Consider the following 16389-nt stretch of genomic DNA (forward strand, 5'->3'; position numbering starts at 1 on the left):
CCAGCCCTGAATTTTAAACCCAAGAGCCAAATGGTGTTGTAAGATACAGATTCAATTCGAAGAGGGTGTTTAACAACTTAATGTTTTTTACTTTTATGACCTGTGAATTAGACAACCATAGTGATATGATAGATAGAAGTCAGGCTTCCAAAACTACTGAGAGCGGGGGCCCGAAGTCCCAATTTCTTGACTGGTTTGCCAACCTTGCACAGCTACTCTCCATAGAAATAAATCGGAATGATCTGATTGCTCACGTTCGCTTGTTGTTGACATTCCCTTTCAGTTTGCTTTTAACAAAGGGAACAATGTCTCTAATCTGTGATCCTGTACTGGCAGTCAGTTTGTGTAAATGGCCCTTACCCTACTGTGCAAGCATACCACAGCTTTATGAAAGCGTATATGCTGAATGCACTTCCTGATGAAAAGCCTTCCCATACTAAAGCCATGTTCAGACGTGGCAGAATTGCTGCAGATTTCTGGCACTGATTTGGCTTTGTAAAGGCTCTATTACATGAAGCGATTATCGTCCGATAATCATCTTTTCTAATAGAAGACAACGATCAGCCGACATGAACGATGTCGGCTGATCGTTGTCTGTCGTTTTTCTTTCAACATGTTGAAAGACAAATGACTAAGATAGGAGTGATCTGCTGCCATCACTCGGTGGAATAGGAGCGACAGCAACAGACCGCTGCTATCTTCTATGGGCTGCCCGGACGATCTAGCTATTACCCGGGCAGCCCCTCGCAGCTCTCCACAGCCCCCCCGCACTTACCCACTCATTTGCTCCTCTTCATTGCCCCGTGTAATAGAGACTTAAAAAAAACAAAAACAACCAATCAATCATAAACATAGTTTTTACACTTATCATCTCCATCCCTCCTGAGTCTGTCTCTGTTTGCAGGTCCCTGAAGCTTCAGTTGGTGCCTTCATTTTTTCTTCACTTCCTGGTTTGGGCTTTCCCATGATGCACTTTGTCTCCTGTGATGTCTAACTGACTTTATAAAACTGTTAGATGGCATACAGCTTGTTCAGCCAATCAGAGCTGAGTCATCTGACAAAGGGAGGCTGGCCTAACAGGGCCTAGACCTGCCTTTCTCTTGATGATGTCATTGTCACAAAATGGCTGCCACAGAGCAGCCTGGGGTCAACAGTCATTAGGTAAGAATAAGTTTACTTCACTTCCTGGTGGGGGATTGAGGGGGGTAAAGATAGGGAAAGGGGGGCAGATCGGTGATAGAAGCATATTCCAAAGTTATATAACTTTGTAATTTTTTTCAATTACTGGAAAGGGAGTACCCATTTAAGGCTTTGTTCCCACTCCTGTTTTGGTTGCAAAATACTGAGCAAAAATACTGTGTGTGAACACAGCCTAAATGTGCAACAATTTACGGTTCAATACCCATGGATAGTTTTGTGAAAACCCCATCCACACTGAAAAATGGAGCATGCTATGTATTTCCACATGTGAATAATCATACGTGCAGATCGACTAAAGATTTGTGGTGAGATCCCCACCGTATTTTCCTGACACACATACTGCCGTCCTTCTCTAATGACTGAGCACAACTTTCTTTGAACAGAAGTGTTTATTTGCATATGATCTGCTGATTATAAGAAACTGTAGAGCTGATACCCACCATCTGCTGCGTTCGCATAGAAAACTGCATACTGGACCCTCACAGGTCATCGCTCATTCACACTCTGATAGTTTTACACTTGGAAGTTTGTTCAAAGTTGACTCGGGAAGGGTTAATTACACAGACGCTGTTATTTACTCCTGAGAATTTCTCCCATAATGCCTTGCGGTGACTTGGAGACTGGTTCACGGCTATTATCATGTAAATTTGGAGACTTTCACTGTCTTTGCTTTTCTTAACTTTCTGTTTGACTTTTTACACCCTTGTGTCCTCCTTTGACTTGACGCCCAGAGAGTGGATTCAGATTGAAACTCCGCTTGGCCTTCTCGCCATTGACTTGTCTTGAAAGTGTTTTGTTTGCTGTCAAGATATAGAACAAGTCTATTTCACAAAGTGCATGTTTCCCTTCCCAATAAACATAGACTAGAAAGCTGCACCTGTCATCTCATCAAAGGATCTGTGTAGCATAACGAAACTAGTCTTCCTGACAGATCCAAAACCTGCTATAGGCAGAATTAGAAACAAATGGAACAATGGTACACTGATACATTATATACAGTAAACAAGTAGAAATGGTGCAAGCTCCCACCAATTGGCATAATTGGAGGGTCAGTACACATTAAAGGGAATCTGTCGCTTTGAAAATACAATCCAATCTGTTATATAGCAGGAGGAGATGAGCAGATTGATATATAGCTTTGTGGGAAAAGTTCCAGGATAACTTGTCATTTATTCATGTAAATCTCTGCTCATTCTGGGCTAAGTAGTCACGTGGGCGGTCCTACTAAGTGATTGACAGCTGTCTCTATATGAAATAGTAGAACTGCACACTTGTCTTCTTAACCCACAATCTGTGTTGCATGGAGCACATATAAGGAGTCTCCCACTAATAACATTGATGTCATATTGATTACATGAACCATTAATCTGACTAGTAAAGTCTGATCATTGGGATCCCAACCAATACTGAGCTTGTTCACTTGGCCTCCCTTGTTCAGCCATATTGAATTAAAGGGGTAGTGCGGCGCTAAACAATTATTCACTAAATAACACACACAACTGTGCTTAGCCAATCGCGGCTGAGCAGCTGATGATGCGGCAGAGGGCGGCCGGCACTAGGGACGGTCGGAGCGGTTCGGCCGTCCGTCCGAAGATGACATCATTGGCACAAAATGGCGGACGGGAGTCGGCAAGAAGCAGGTATGTATAGAGCACTACACTTCCGGGTGTGGTGTGGGTGGGGGGAAACACGGGGAAGGGGGTGATTCACTAACATAACATACATTACAAAGTTGTATAACTGTGTAATGTGTGTTATTTAGTTAATAATTGTTTAGCGCCGCACTACCCCTTTAATATGCTATCGATAAGATTGGTGGGGAGACCCCTTTGAACATTATCTTGCCAATGAGAATTGACAACTTTCTAATGAGAATGGCCGGCTCCCAACTTCCAAACAGCAGATGTTGGGTGATATGGATTTGGCATGTTGACCTTCAGCTGCCCTTTTGTTTTGAGAAAGATAGCAATGATAGACATTTACACGGTAAAAGGGATACTGCTGTTACTCAAATCTCTGCCAGCTATAAGGCACTAAAACCAAAGAAAACTTCTATAGAGATGTTTCAGAAGTGTTTAAGTGGAGGTCTACTCCCTTGTGAACCTGACTAATTACAATTGTAAAGTGAGCTTATCCAAGGGCCAGACCTTTTTTTACCTTCTTTCCCATCCATCTCCTCTCAACATCACTTGGGTGAAATGTATGAATATACATTTTTATGGTTGGTTATAATTTCACCAATAGAATCCAAGGGGGGCCAATGAAAGCCAACAGGACATTTACCTTACAGTTTTCTGGCCAATAACAGGTGACTGCTCTGGTGTTGGTAGGAGAACCTGTGCCTGTTTATTGCAATGGATACCGACTATGTAGGTGCAATGTACCTACTTTGCTGACCAAGTACAAAGATGGACCATGCTATGTTTTTCCTAGGTAGGCCATGCTATGTTTCGTTGTAAAATTTTCACCATAGTCTATGTATGGCCTGTATTTGTAGCTACTGTATTTGTCAGGCTAGAGAAATGTATGCAAATAAGGCCTTCTCCAGAAGAACAATCCACCTCTGAAAAATCTCCATTGGTATGGCAGTCATGTAAACGGCCATTTATTCAGATAATCCTTTTCATTTTTGAGAACTGCTTATTTGTGTATTCGACATAATACAATAAACGTCTGCCTGATTTAAAGGGGATGTCTACTTATAGACCTTTCTCTTGCTCCACAACCCATAAGGAATGTTAATTTAATGGAGTTGGTGTGGCATCTGTGCAGTCAAGCATCGCATTCATTAACCACATCACGTAGCCCAGACGCCAGCCCTTTGGGGAGCCAAGCTTCTTCATGGAGTAAAGTGTTTTCTTGTAAGGCATTAAAAGAAGTCTCATAACACTCACCAGTGTTTTTGGATACTTTACTTCAGTATTTCTCTACCTTTCTCTTCCTTCTTTAAGTCTGTTCATCAGGATAGTCTTTAGATCAGGTGTAGCTCTTACATTCTTAGAATGTTACTATGATAGTGGAGGGGAGACTGACCCATGGATTGCGGAAGTACATGGATCCTTAGTCACCGGCAAAGCCGGGTCACTACCTCCTACAAGCTCAGCACACCCCTCTCCTGCTGCTGTCATCATAGCTATTATCTTTGTTTGCAGTAAACTCCATACATACAATAAGGTCAGAGCAAAACAGGAATAAGACCTCACTGAAGGAGCAGAGTAGCCCTGATTGTCTGTATTTTCTATTTGCAGATTACATCTTTTGCCGAACCCGAGCGTGGACAACCATGTAATGCCTGCGGTGACCGCTGTCCTGGACTGGCCTTACATAAGTGGAGGTAGGAAAATCTTCTTTTGTCAAGAGATATTGATCTGTAAAAAGCTATGTCATAGAGGGCCGTATTTGACCCCCATTACCCGGTGGAGGACATTTTAGTCGCCATTCAACTTGTATCTGTTGAGGTTTGCTGGATGAGATAATACAGACTTCTGTGCTGTTCCATTGAGCTGGGTTCAGGAAAATACAGATAATGCATGATACTGTATGTATATGTTTTTTTAACATGGGTCCCTATGTATGACAGATGCAACAAAGATGAGCAATGCAAGATGATGGGTAAAGTGGCCTTCAGTCAAGTTATTAGCAAGTTAGAGCCTTACCATAAGGCTCTGTTGGTATCATGTTTGGTGCCCTGCATATAGTCCAGTATGTATTGTAACCTGTTAACTAGATTGAAGCCAAAAGGACGCCCTGAGTTGGTATTTGTCAATGCGTCAATTGTTTCCGATGTGCATTTGCGAACTATACTCTTGGAATAAATTATGTCACTCATTCTAGTGTATTTGTCATAGGCATGCTAAATATTCATTGTGTGAACTGCAGCGTATATTACCATTAATGCACGCATTTTTCACCACTTGATATGCAACATCATACATGCCAAAAAGCCGTGTGAATGTAGCTCGAGGGTTATTCTTCACATCCATGTTTGCTGGATAGACAATCCCTGCACAGACACTCACTACAATTTATAAGGGATGCAGCCAACCAAGGCTGGCCCCTCTCTCTACATGGGCCCCATAGCGGTCACGTGCCTCTGTGGTATGTACCCCCTTTAACCTAATATGTCAGCAGAGGTTGCATGCACATCTCTTGCTATAGAAATGTGTAAAGAAGCAGTGTTTTCTGAAGCTTAATGTGTGATGGTTTTATTCTGCTTTCTTCCCATTTTGAAAAGTTTGTAGAACATTTTTTAAAACAGGAATAAGGGCAGAGAGGTGTTCTTGTAGCTGCCGCTGGCATTGGCAGGCTCTGCAGCAATGGGAATAGCGGTAACCGTGCCCGAGTTGGCTGCATAATTCATTATTTCTGTATTTTGAATGCAGGACTATACTTCAGGAGGGGTCTACATTGTGAATTACTGCAGAGAAAGTTCAGAAGCTTTTTTTCTATCTTTCCTGTAAATAATATATAGGCTTTCCCGGGTTTATAGAGTCACTTATTACTACAGTCTTACTGAAGAGAAATATTGCCTTGAATAAAAGTAATGCTAATAAAAGCCACCAAAGTAAAATGTTGAATTTAACAGACTGGCTAGGTTTATATAGATGTCTTACTGATTTTAAGGGCATGGATAGAGATGTGTGCAAGCATGGCACCCTGCTTAATGCTAAAAGTGGAAAAATGTCCAGTCTAACCTAGGGGATTACGAGAGCCCTGTTCTCCCAATAGGAGAGGGTCCCAGATTTTAGATACCTACATTTAGGCCTAACCTGTGGGGATGGAAAGATGCCTCAAACATACATACTTTGGCCCTATTATTAATGGTATCTCCCCTAAAATGCTTGCTTCATAGGAGATTTAGGTGTATAAGTCTCCTAGGGAAAAGGTGGAAGCTATCAAAAGTGTACCCTCTTATCGACCTTTAACATGGCCTGATTATCGACCATCACTGTTTCCGAATTTTATAGTTCCCGATATGGTTCCCAGAATGGAGAACTCGTATTTGTAGAGTTTATGGGTTCAAGACCGTGACTGTTCACATAAAAGGTTTATTTACTTTGCAAAAACAACTGAAATTTACTATGGACACCTGTCACCGCAAACACACATTTTCTGATCCCATAAACTAGATTGTTGACGTTTCATGCATTCTATACGTTGTAGAATGTGTTACTTTTCCATCTGTTTTAGCATTTTTCTCTCGTCATGTTCTAATGATTTAGGAAAAATATATGTTACAAGATCACTCGGGTCTGATTTACTGGATGAAGTTAATGATTTTAGTATATCAGTTGTATCCATAGGGTTGACAATTTTCAACAAACCCTTTGTAAAGTTCATATGGGATAACGCTTACCGCGGGGAGTCTCCTTACTAGGAATTACGTTCATTGTTATTGCTAGTGTTATTTCTGCAAATAATGAATATCTCATCATGTCAGTTGATTATGGGAGTCCTACAAAGTAGAAAGCTGTACTTTATGTGGCTATTTAAAGGGAATCTGGCACTAGGTTTATGCTACCTTAAAAGAGGCCAGCATAAACTAGTTATAGTTTATTGACAGGTGACTGCCTATACACAGCATAGATAGATAACTGCCAATCAGCAGCCGGTAGGTGGAGTTTTCTGCTTCTCATGGATATTGAGGACTACTGGGCTCATGCACATACAGGAAAGGACTATTTATTGTCCATGTTACATGGATTGATAATTGTCAATCAGCAGCTGGTGGGGGGAGTTTGCTTGTATCTAAGACTACTATACAATACAAAAGAAAGGGGGACTCAATCTAATACCAAGAGGGCGTGCTACTTAGTGATCCGTAGAATCGATCAAAGCTATCCCCAATGCAAAGCACAGACACATAAATAGTGCACCCCATAAAATTAACAATATTTTTAAGAAATACTTAATTGAAATATCCTCAACGCCAACATGATTGAAAACACTTACAAACCACACAGGGTACAAATATGCCACAGAAAAACTGATTAAATAAACCGATTCTCTCCAAAGTGGCCACACCAAGTTGCCATGGGGATGTAAATACAGTAATACCTCTGTACTCGAACACAATTGGTTCTGGAAGGCTGTTCCAGATTTAAGCAGTTAGAGACCCGAGCTGTGTTTTCCCATAGAGAACAATGTAAATGTGTTTAATGGTTTTTTACTCTTCGTGGGTCAGGTGCAAAGCCCCCGGCCCACAGTGTGTAAAGAGAAAAGTGGTGATGCAATAGTATCACCACTTACCTCCTCTGGACTAGTAGTAAGTTGTGGTGCATCGTTCAGCACTACATACTGTAAAGTAGCGGGGATTCCCGACATTATGACAGGCATCCCCACTCTAAACCGGATGGTGTCAGCCAGAGAGGGGCTCCCCGCTGGGCATTTATGATGACCCAGATCTCCTGCACAGTGATGTCCTCCCTCTCCAGGTGGCTAGTGCGCTCAGCTACGTAAGAGACATGCCGGCAGCCTGGGAAGGGGAAAATGTCACTGTGCATGGAGCTTGGGTCCCCCCCAATATACAAACAGCATCCCCCTTCATACTACCGTCAGTCCAGCAGTCTTATGCAGGAAGAGAATGAGAGCAGTCCTGGAGCTCCTGCACGATGACATCCTCTCTCTCCAGGCAGTTGGTGTGTCTTTTATGTAGCTGAATGCGCTTGGAGAGGAAAGACATCCCTTTGCAGGAGCTCCTGGTCACCGTAAATTCCCGGCAGGATATCGATGCTCCTGTAACCTTGGTGTCCGAACACCTCAATAAGTGTCAGCTGAACAATAGTTCAGCTGACACTTATCTCCCCTGATTTTGTTCGGATACCGACCAATGTTCGAGTTCCAAACTAAATTTCAGGAGGAAATGTGGTCTGAATACCAAAGTATTCGAACACCGAGGTATTACTGTAATGTTAGTAGGTACATATGCTTTCTTTCATTTTTGGGGTGAGGTTAGGGGGGGCCAGATAGCTAATTAGCACACTTTACAAAGTTATATAACTTTGTAATGTGTGTTTATTAAGGGAAAGAAGTAAAATGCCGCTTACTTCTAATCGTATGTAATAAATAGAGGGAATTAGGGTGTGATGAACACTCTTCCCCCTATCTGCACTGGGGGTCTGATCACTGTAACGGAAGTCCCACCGAGCTGACCCCTTTGTTTAGTGGAGTGGGAGATGTGCATGCTCACTGACGCTCCTTTCAGACCTGAAGATAGTACTGAGTATAGCACTTGGCTATCTTCATGTGGATTATCCTATCTATCCTATCCTTCTGTTTGAAGATGAGTGTCCTTCAAGGTCAAACCCCTTTAACTATTACTATGAAAGAGATGACAGTTTTGTGGGCCAAGGCAGGAATGGATCTGCAATGAAGCATCCCCCTTTACTGCGACCAGACCTCCTTGTTCCTTGCCTTTAGCTCAAGACCTGAATATTTTTAGATAAACTGGTTGCTAGGGACTTTGTATGCATAGCAACCAGCCTACCTAATTTTTTAAGCGCTTCATCTTATAATTGGAGTGGAAATGGGCGGAAAAGTTTCAAAACTGTATTTTGTGAACCAACTAAATGTCTAATTTAGCTATGGAAACAACGCCTCTAATTTCATATGTTTTCAAGAGTGTATATGTGCCTCGGCTGACTGCACAGAATGATTAATAAGCCTTAATACAGCACATAGGCTATGAGGTAAGATGTTGTGAATGCTGCCAGGATCGGTACTATCCCTTGTGCATTTTCTTTAAGCCGCTCACTAATTATATTAATTTCAGTGAAATACAAATGTTACAGCATGTTCTTATTGTAGGGAGAAGAGTGGTTCTCGCAGGTGGGGGCATTCTTTTCCTTTCTCCTCTTTGTTTCTGAATATGTAGAACATTGAGTGGATCATTAATTTATAGTCTGAGTAAAGAAGCCTCGGAGGCTGTATTCCAGTTCAGGTATGTAGCATATTGCATAATTAGCTATTGTTACCATCCGAGTGAACTATGAGCGCTCCCTGTAGGACCGAAGACATTCAGAAAGACACAGTGGATCCAGAGCAGCATAACTAGCAATTCTTTATTATGTTATTTGAATCGCTCCTTTCACAGGCAGCATCGATCTAATAATCCATGCAAGGAGGACTCTTACTACTTGTTGTTTATGATCGTCACCAGTAAAATAGTCAGGGGGGGGGGATTTATCAAACATGGTGTAAAGTGAAACTGGCTCAGTTGCCCCTAGCAACCAATCAGATTCCACCTTTCATTCCTCACAGACCCTTTGGAAAATTAAAGGTGGAATCTGATTGGTTGCTAGGGGCAACTGAGCCAGTTTCACTTTAAACCATGTTTGATAAATCTCCCCCAGGGTTTGTACCATGTTGACTAGTGTCTGCATGGGGCCACCTGAGAGGGACCCAACTCTGCAGTTGCTAAAGGATAATACCCCTAGCAGAGTTCACTATAGTCTAGTCTTCAGTTTGTTGTAATACCATAGATGTAAAAAACACAATTAAGGAGGATTTAGTAAGACTGGCATGTCAAACAGCAATGGTATTCTGGCATCAGGGAGTGATGTGTGTTTACAGCATGCTGCCTTGTACTGAAAAATTCTACAGAAACAACAAGCAGACAGAAAAAAAGCAGCAGGTGCTGCAACTTTAAATGATACTGTGCCCCCCCCCCCATTTACATAGGAGACGTTCTCAGTAGCATCAGTTCCCAAATTACCTTGGTCAGTGGTGTCCTTTGCTTCTTTTATGTGCAAAAATGGTTTTATTAAAGGGATACTCCAGAGATTTGTAATTTACTTCTATTAAAAAATCTCAAGTCTTCCAGCACTTATCGGCTGCTGTATGTCCTGCAGAAAGTGGTGTATTCTAACCAGTCTGGAGAGCAGGAAAAAATTTCTATGGGAATTTGCTACTGCTGTTGACAGTTCCTGTCAAACACAGAGGTGGCAGCAAAGATCATTGTGTCAGACTGGAAAGAATACACCAGTTCCTGAAAGTACTGGTGTACTGGAAAACTGTAGATTTTTTAATAGAAGAAAATTACAAATCTCTGGCACTTTCCGACACCAGTTGATGTAAAAGAAAAAAATAGGTGGAGTACCCCACCTAAAGGATTTTTGCCCAGAAAAGAAGCAGAGGACACCACTGACAAAGGTAAATGTACAGTGGTTTTAAAGCAGAGCTCCACGTCACTATATTCCTACATCTCTGTTGTCAACACTTTATAAAATAACTTCCCTAACTTGTCCTAGGATTTGATACGGATTTTCTCAATTGAAGGAAATGAAACAAGTCAGACACACCTTTTCCTAAAAAATCCTATTGTTCCCTTTAAAAGACCAGCCCAGCTAGACATTGTGAGATGAGTTGAACATTATTTTGGCTTAACCAGCAGTTAACCTGTCGCAGTCCTTTGTGTATGTGACTGATGAAGTCATTAGGATGCCAGTTACATTATAACAGCCTGGTTAAGAGTTTAGGGTTTTTTTCTCCCCTTGTTCAACCCCATAGGATTTAGTAATAATATTCTGGGTATTGTTACTCAGCCAGATTGTCATCATCTCATGCAGTCTAAATAGGGTTAATTTTGCGGGTTTAGACCTATCTATGCAGACATATGGAACTAATATCTGGAATATAAATACTGGCTTATATCACTTCTAGAAGCAGCCATTATCCTGTTGTGAATTGTTCTGAGGGTATCGGAGGTAATGTTAAAAAAATACTTAGGGAATTTGGATCCACTTTAACACTTTCTAGCAAATTTCAGAGGTGAGCTGACTACAACTACTATTTTTAGTTGTCTCATGTAGTTGTAGTGTGGTGCCTGGTTTGGTGTTACCAAGTAGTAAGCAACCATACAAAATTTTGTTTCCTAATCAAGTGTGGCTAAACCTGCATTGGAGACCTGATCATGGCGCATACTGTATGTGTCAGTAGTAGAGGACACCTTAAGAGAAGCTGTCAGCTCTATAAGGGTCCTATTCAGAGAGCAAAAAAGGTCCTTCCTCTTCTGCTCTCCGGCTCACCACTTCCTCCCTCTGCTTGTCCATGCAGGTAAAGGGCTCACTACACCAACAGAATATCTGACAGATTTTTTTTAAGCCAAAGCCAGCAATGGATTTGAAAAAAAAAAATCTTGTTTTTCCTTTTATTACCTGTTCTTTATTCCTGTCTTGGGCTCAAAAAAATCTGTCAGATAATCTGATGGTGTAATAGGGCCCTGACTTCCACAGATGAAAGCGGGCGCTGTGGACATTGTGTTCAGGCGAAACCATGCCCACACACAATGTCCAATGTAACACTGGGCAGCTATTGATCACTGTCCGCAACATGCTTCCACCCCCCTCTCACCTGTGGAAGTTATCAGGAAAGACGAGCAGAGGGAGGAAGTGGAGCACCTGAGAGCAAGAGTGAGGAGTTTTTTTTTTTTGTTTCTGGGTAACCCCTGGCTGGTCTTGACAGTGGCCGTCTTGTAAATCATTGCTAGTAGTTCCAATTAGACCTCTCCCCAAATGGGTCCTAAGTAGAGATGAGTAAAGCAGGCTTTGTTAAGATCTGTATGAAGCAGCACGCTTGGCTTTTAAATCCTGATGTATGGCGCTCTGTGGAGAATGTGAAGTCAGCCTGAGGATCGCCTGGAAAATAGATGGATACAGGCAGTTTCTTCACCTTCTCATGGATGCAGCCTCCTTCTCCACCTTCACCTTCTCATGGATGCAGCCTCCTTCTCCACCTTCACCTTCTCATGGATGCAGCCTCCTTCTCCACCTTCACCTTCTCATGGATGCAGCCTCCTTCTCCACCTTCACCTTCTCATGGATGCAGCCACCTTCTCCACCTTCACCTTCTCATAAATACAGCCACCTTCTCCACCTTCACCTTCTCATGGATACAGCCACCTTCAACACCTTCACCTTCTTATGGATACAGCCACCTTCTCCACCTTCACCTTCTCATAAATACAGCCACCTTCTCCACCCTCACATGGATGCAGCCACCTTCTCCACCTTCACCTTCTCATAAATACAGCCACCTTCTCCACCTTCACCTTCTCATAAATACAGCCACCTTCTCCACCTTCACCTTCTTATGGATACAGCCACCTTCTCCACCTTCACCTTCTCATAAATACAGCCACCTTCTCCACCCTCACATGGATGCAGCCACCTTCTGCACCTTCACCTTCTCATAAATACAGCCACCTTCACCTTCTCATAAATACAGCCACCTTCTCCACCTTCACCTTCTCATGGATACAGCCACCTTCTCCACCTTCACCTTCTTATGGATACAGCCACCTTCTCCACCTTCACCTTCTCATAAATACAGCCACCTTCTCCACCCTCACATGGATGCAGCCACCTTCTGCACCTTCACCTTCGCATAAATACAGCCACCTTCACCTTCTCATGGATACAGCCACCTTCTCGACCTTCACATGGATGAAGCCACCTTCTCCACCTTCACCTTCTCATGGATGCAGCCGCCTTGTCCACGAATCGCCCACACATTGGGAATCAAAAGCTGGGGAAACATGCTTCGCCCATCTCTTGTCCTAAAGCCATCAAAAACTCCTTCTTTTTGTTCTCCTTTTTGATGTTCCATATCCTAAAATTTGTCATAGGTAAAGAAGTCAGTACATATATTTAGCCACATATTTGCTCATATAGCACAGTTGCACCCAGCTTGCTTAAAGCGACTCTGTACCCACAATCTGTCCCCCCCAAACCGCTTGTACCTTCAGATAGCTGCTTTTAATCCAAGATCTGTCCTGGGGTCTGCTCGGCAGGTGATGCAGTTATTGTCCTGAAAAAAACAACTTTTAAACTTGCAGCCCTGTGTCCAACGGCCGTGGCCTAGAGTGCGTGTGCATTATGCTGGCACAACCTCTCCGTCCCTCCTCCCCACCCTCCTCATCATTAGGAATGCTCCAGGCAGATATTCTCCTATTCATCATGGCACATGGGCTGGATCGTTAAGGCACCTGTGCAGTGTTCACTGCAGTGGAATAGGAAAAATCCTACCAGTGGCATTCCTAATGATGAAGAGGGTGAGGAGGAGGGACGGAGGGGTTAGGGCATACATACTCTAGGCCATGGCCGTTTGGCACAGGGCTGCAAGTTTAAAAGTTGCTTTTCAGGACAATAACTGCATCACCTGTTGAACGGACCCCAGGACAGATCTTGGATTAAAAGCAGCTATCCGAAGGTACAAGTGGTTTGGGGGGGGGGGGGGGGGGCAGATTGTAGGTACAGAGTCACTTTAAACTCCCAAAAAGCAAATCTATTAGTTAAACAGTAATATAGTGGAGTGATATTTACTACAGTACATGTGAGTTATATTTGTTGTCTTTCAGCTGTTCTAGAAGCACACATAGAGGAGTTGTACTGTATTTACTGCTGATCTTCAATAGGATGAACTTTCTGTCTTGAAGTCGTCTTTTTTTTCCAACATAAGTAACAGATTCCCGCTGTGTTATACTGCTGAGCGCGGTGAAAGGTTGCATTGTACACACAGCTGAAACCTAATACAATAAAGTGACCGCCTCTGTGACTGGTTACTGGGTTTTTCATCTAATCTGATCTGCATTACATTGGGTCTTGTGTTAACAAGCTAAGAGTTAAAGCCGTCAGGGAGTTTAGCTATGCGAATAGTCATTACAGTGTATTTTGCATAATGTCCTGTTGACTGGAAGCCAGTAAAAGTGCTCTCTATAGAGAATGGACAGAAGAAATTTACAGCTTCTTCCTAATGCAATTACGATGAATTCCCCTGCCTCTAAATGGTGATAAATTGGCGTCTTTCTGAGGACAAGACCCTCTATGCAACCTCTAGAAAGTATTTCCCTGCAGTGCATCCCAGTTGCTGGAACTTTTACAAGTACAAACATTAAAATAATATGACTTTTTCTTTTCCAGTCAGCCCTTTTGTCTGAGCCTGTGTGCGGGGAGCTTTTCTTTTATAGGAATATTTCCCAATGTCGAGCCTTTGACATAGTGTAGCACTTGTGAAAGGGGCCTGCGGATTACGGCAAAGTTTATTTTCTGAAGTGAGGTTTTTGTAACAGGCGACTAATCTGCTACAGGGAATCTCAATAGAGTCCTAAATGTATTCATTAGCACCGGGATCAACTTGTGAATAGACCTTTGTGTCTAAGTCTGATTACAGTGCGGAGAAAAGCCTCTTGTGTAATGTCAGGAACACACTCGGGTCCCCCTGCGCAGAGTATACCACTGTTTGTATATATTGTCTCCCAGTATACACACATTTAATCCCTTTTCTGTGGCTTTTATATGATATACATGCTAAAGGAAGCAATGGACCTAAGACTTATATAAATGAAGGCCAGACATAGACAGTATATAGCTGTCATATAAATCATTGTTAGGGCTGACAGCTATCATAACATGCATGGTTGGCTCAGATGAACATACATTGCATTGCTCTGTCCCACAAGAAGCAATATAATCAGGCAGATAAAACCTATCCGGCCTTGCTTCTCCTGACAGCCCCTACAGATTTCATCCATAGGAATCCGCTCCCCAGTCCCTGTTCCCATTGCATTTCTACTCTTTGTCCTTGGTACATTGGATAGCCCACTCCTTATATCTTGGCTGAGGAAGGGTATTCCGTACCCGACATGTTGTATCACAATACTAAAGAAAATATATGCAAAGCTTGACTATTTTGGGACATGAGCAATAAAAACTATCTTTGCAACTCATGTCTTTTGTGCTGTCTTTTACTTTCGGTAATTTGGGTGGTAGTACTTTGAGCTGTCAGTGGGGGAAGTCCTGCCTATTGTATTAACATAGTCTCTACAGACTTTACGCCTGAGACTGGCAGGATGTGCCAACTACATTCTTACATCAAATATAGTTTGCTACAATCAAATACGTATGACCATTGTAAAACTCTGCAACATATGACAAGTATGGGAGAACTTACCCCTCGAAAGTGTTGATGCCCATTTGCGAGAGGTCTTCTCTACTGTACACCTGATATAAAGTTGTTCCACTTTGTATCTTATAGGATCAGTTTGACCACATTTAGAGCCACTTTGTCTATTCACCAAAAATATACAATATTTGCCACAAAATCTTGAGTAGTTATGATAGATATAGTATTTGTACTGTGGATTTACATTTATATTGGTAAATTAATATATTTATAATATAGTTATAGTGCAAATTCTGTTTCGAAAAAGGTATTCCTATTTCTGGTGTAATGACCATATCAGCAGCATAATCATGTGATGTTACACCATTATGGAGGGAATGTCACAGAGCTTCTGTCATAACATCAGCTTGCTGAATGCTGACAGTACTCCAGCTCTCAGACAACCAACATGGCTGTTCTCATCCTAAAGCAGCGACACGTATGTCCATGGGATGTGTGCGGTATTGCAGCTTCAGTGAAGTGCAATGGGGTTAACCACAATACCACACACAGCCACTGTATTCACCTTTAGATTAATCTGCCAGTAAATCAAACCCAGGTGTGTAGAAAAAGTGGATTGTGCACAGACTTTCTGCTAGCATCAGATGGTACGCATGCAGCAGACAAAGCCAGTGCGTTTTGGACTGATCATTTCCTAGTTCACTAAGAACTATCCAGTTTGAAATGCATTGGTATTTTTGGATGCTATTGCTGCACCTAATATGTTGGTAACTGGATTTTAATGTGACTTTGATGGTTTGTAAGGTGAATGAGATGCTGGACTGAATCTTTCTTCTGGTTGCTGTTTTTGGACACTAGCAGCCATATTCTCATTCTGGAAACATTTTCCAACCACTGTAAATACTGTATTGTTCCTATGGACACTGATTATCATCATTACATCCTATACCAGCTAGACAGTAGGAGCGTTCATGGTTATCTATACTTACATGGTGGCCCTACGCTCCTATGTATATACAATGCACCATTATATAGTATCTATGGAAAGCTACTATCTTTTCACTGCATCTGCACCCTCTTCAGTATATGGCTGCTGCACAGATCATTGATTCTTAGAACATCAGGTCGGGTCACAATAGTGTGTATGTTGTTTCCATCGTTGCTGATCTATGGCTACTTCTAGAAACTGGACATTTACAGGTCTGAGGGTATTGTTCCTATAGATAAAGAAACCAGGACAACTTTGGGCATTGTAAATGATGTCTGAGAAAATAGGGGAAAAGAGAAAGG

At 42.2% G+C, this 16389-nt stretch overlaps 1 protein-coding gene across 3 annotated transcripts in view; it reads left to right on the forward strand.

Moving 5' to 3' along the window:
- The window catches only part of PRICKLE2 (prickle planar cell polarity protein 2), a 215061-nt gene that overhangs the window by 9802 nt on the left and 188870 nt on the right, over window positions 1-16389 (forward strand). For 2 of the 3 annotated variants that reach the window (XM_069966928.1, XM_069966926.1), the window contains exon 2: window positions 4449-4534. Coding sequence is in view for 1 of the 3 variants with exons in the window: in XM_069966926.1 (XP_069823027.1) it covers window positions 4449-4534 (86 nt within the window). In the remaining 2 variants the exon portion in view is untranslated. Of the gene's footprint in view, window positions 1-1101; window positions 1162-4448; window positions 4535-16389 lie in introns of those variants that run through there. The other variant, XM_069966929.1, reaches the window with a different exon arrangement.

The sequence above is a fragment of the Dendropsophus ebraccatus genome, chromosome 4 (assembly GCF_027789765.1).
Source record: "Dendropsophus ebraccatus isolate aDenEbr1 chromosome 4, aDenEbr1.pat, whole genome shotgun sequence".
In the NCBI taxonomy this organism is placed as follows: Eukaryota; Metazoa; Chordata; class Amphibia; order Anura; family Hylidae; genus Dendropsophus; species Dendropsophus ebraccatus.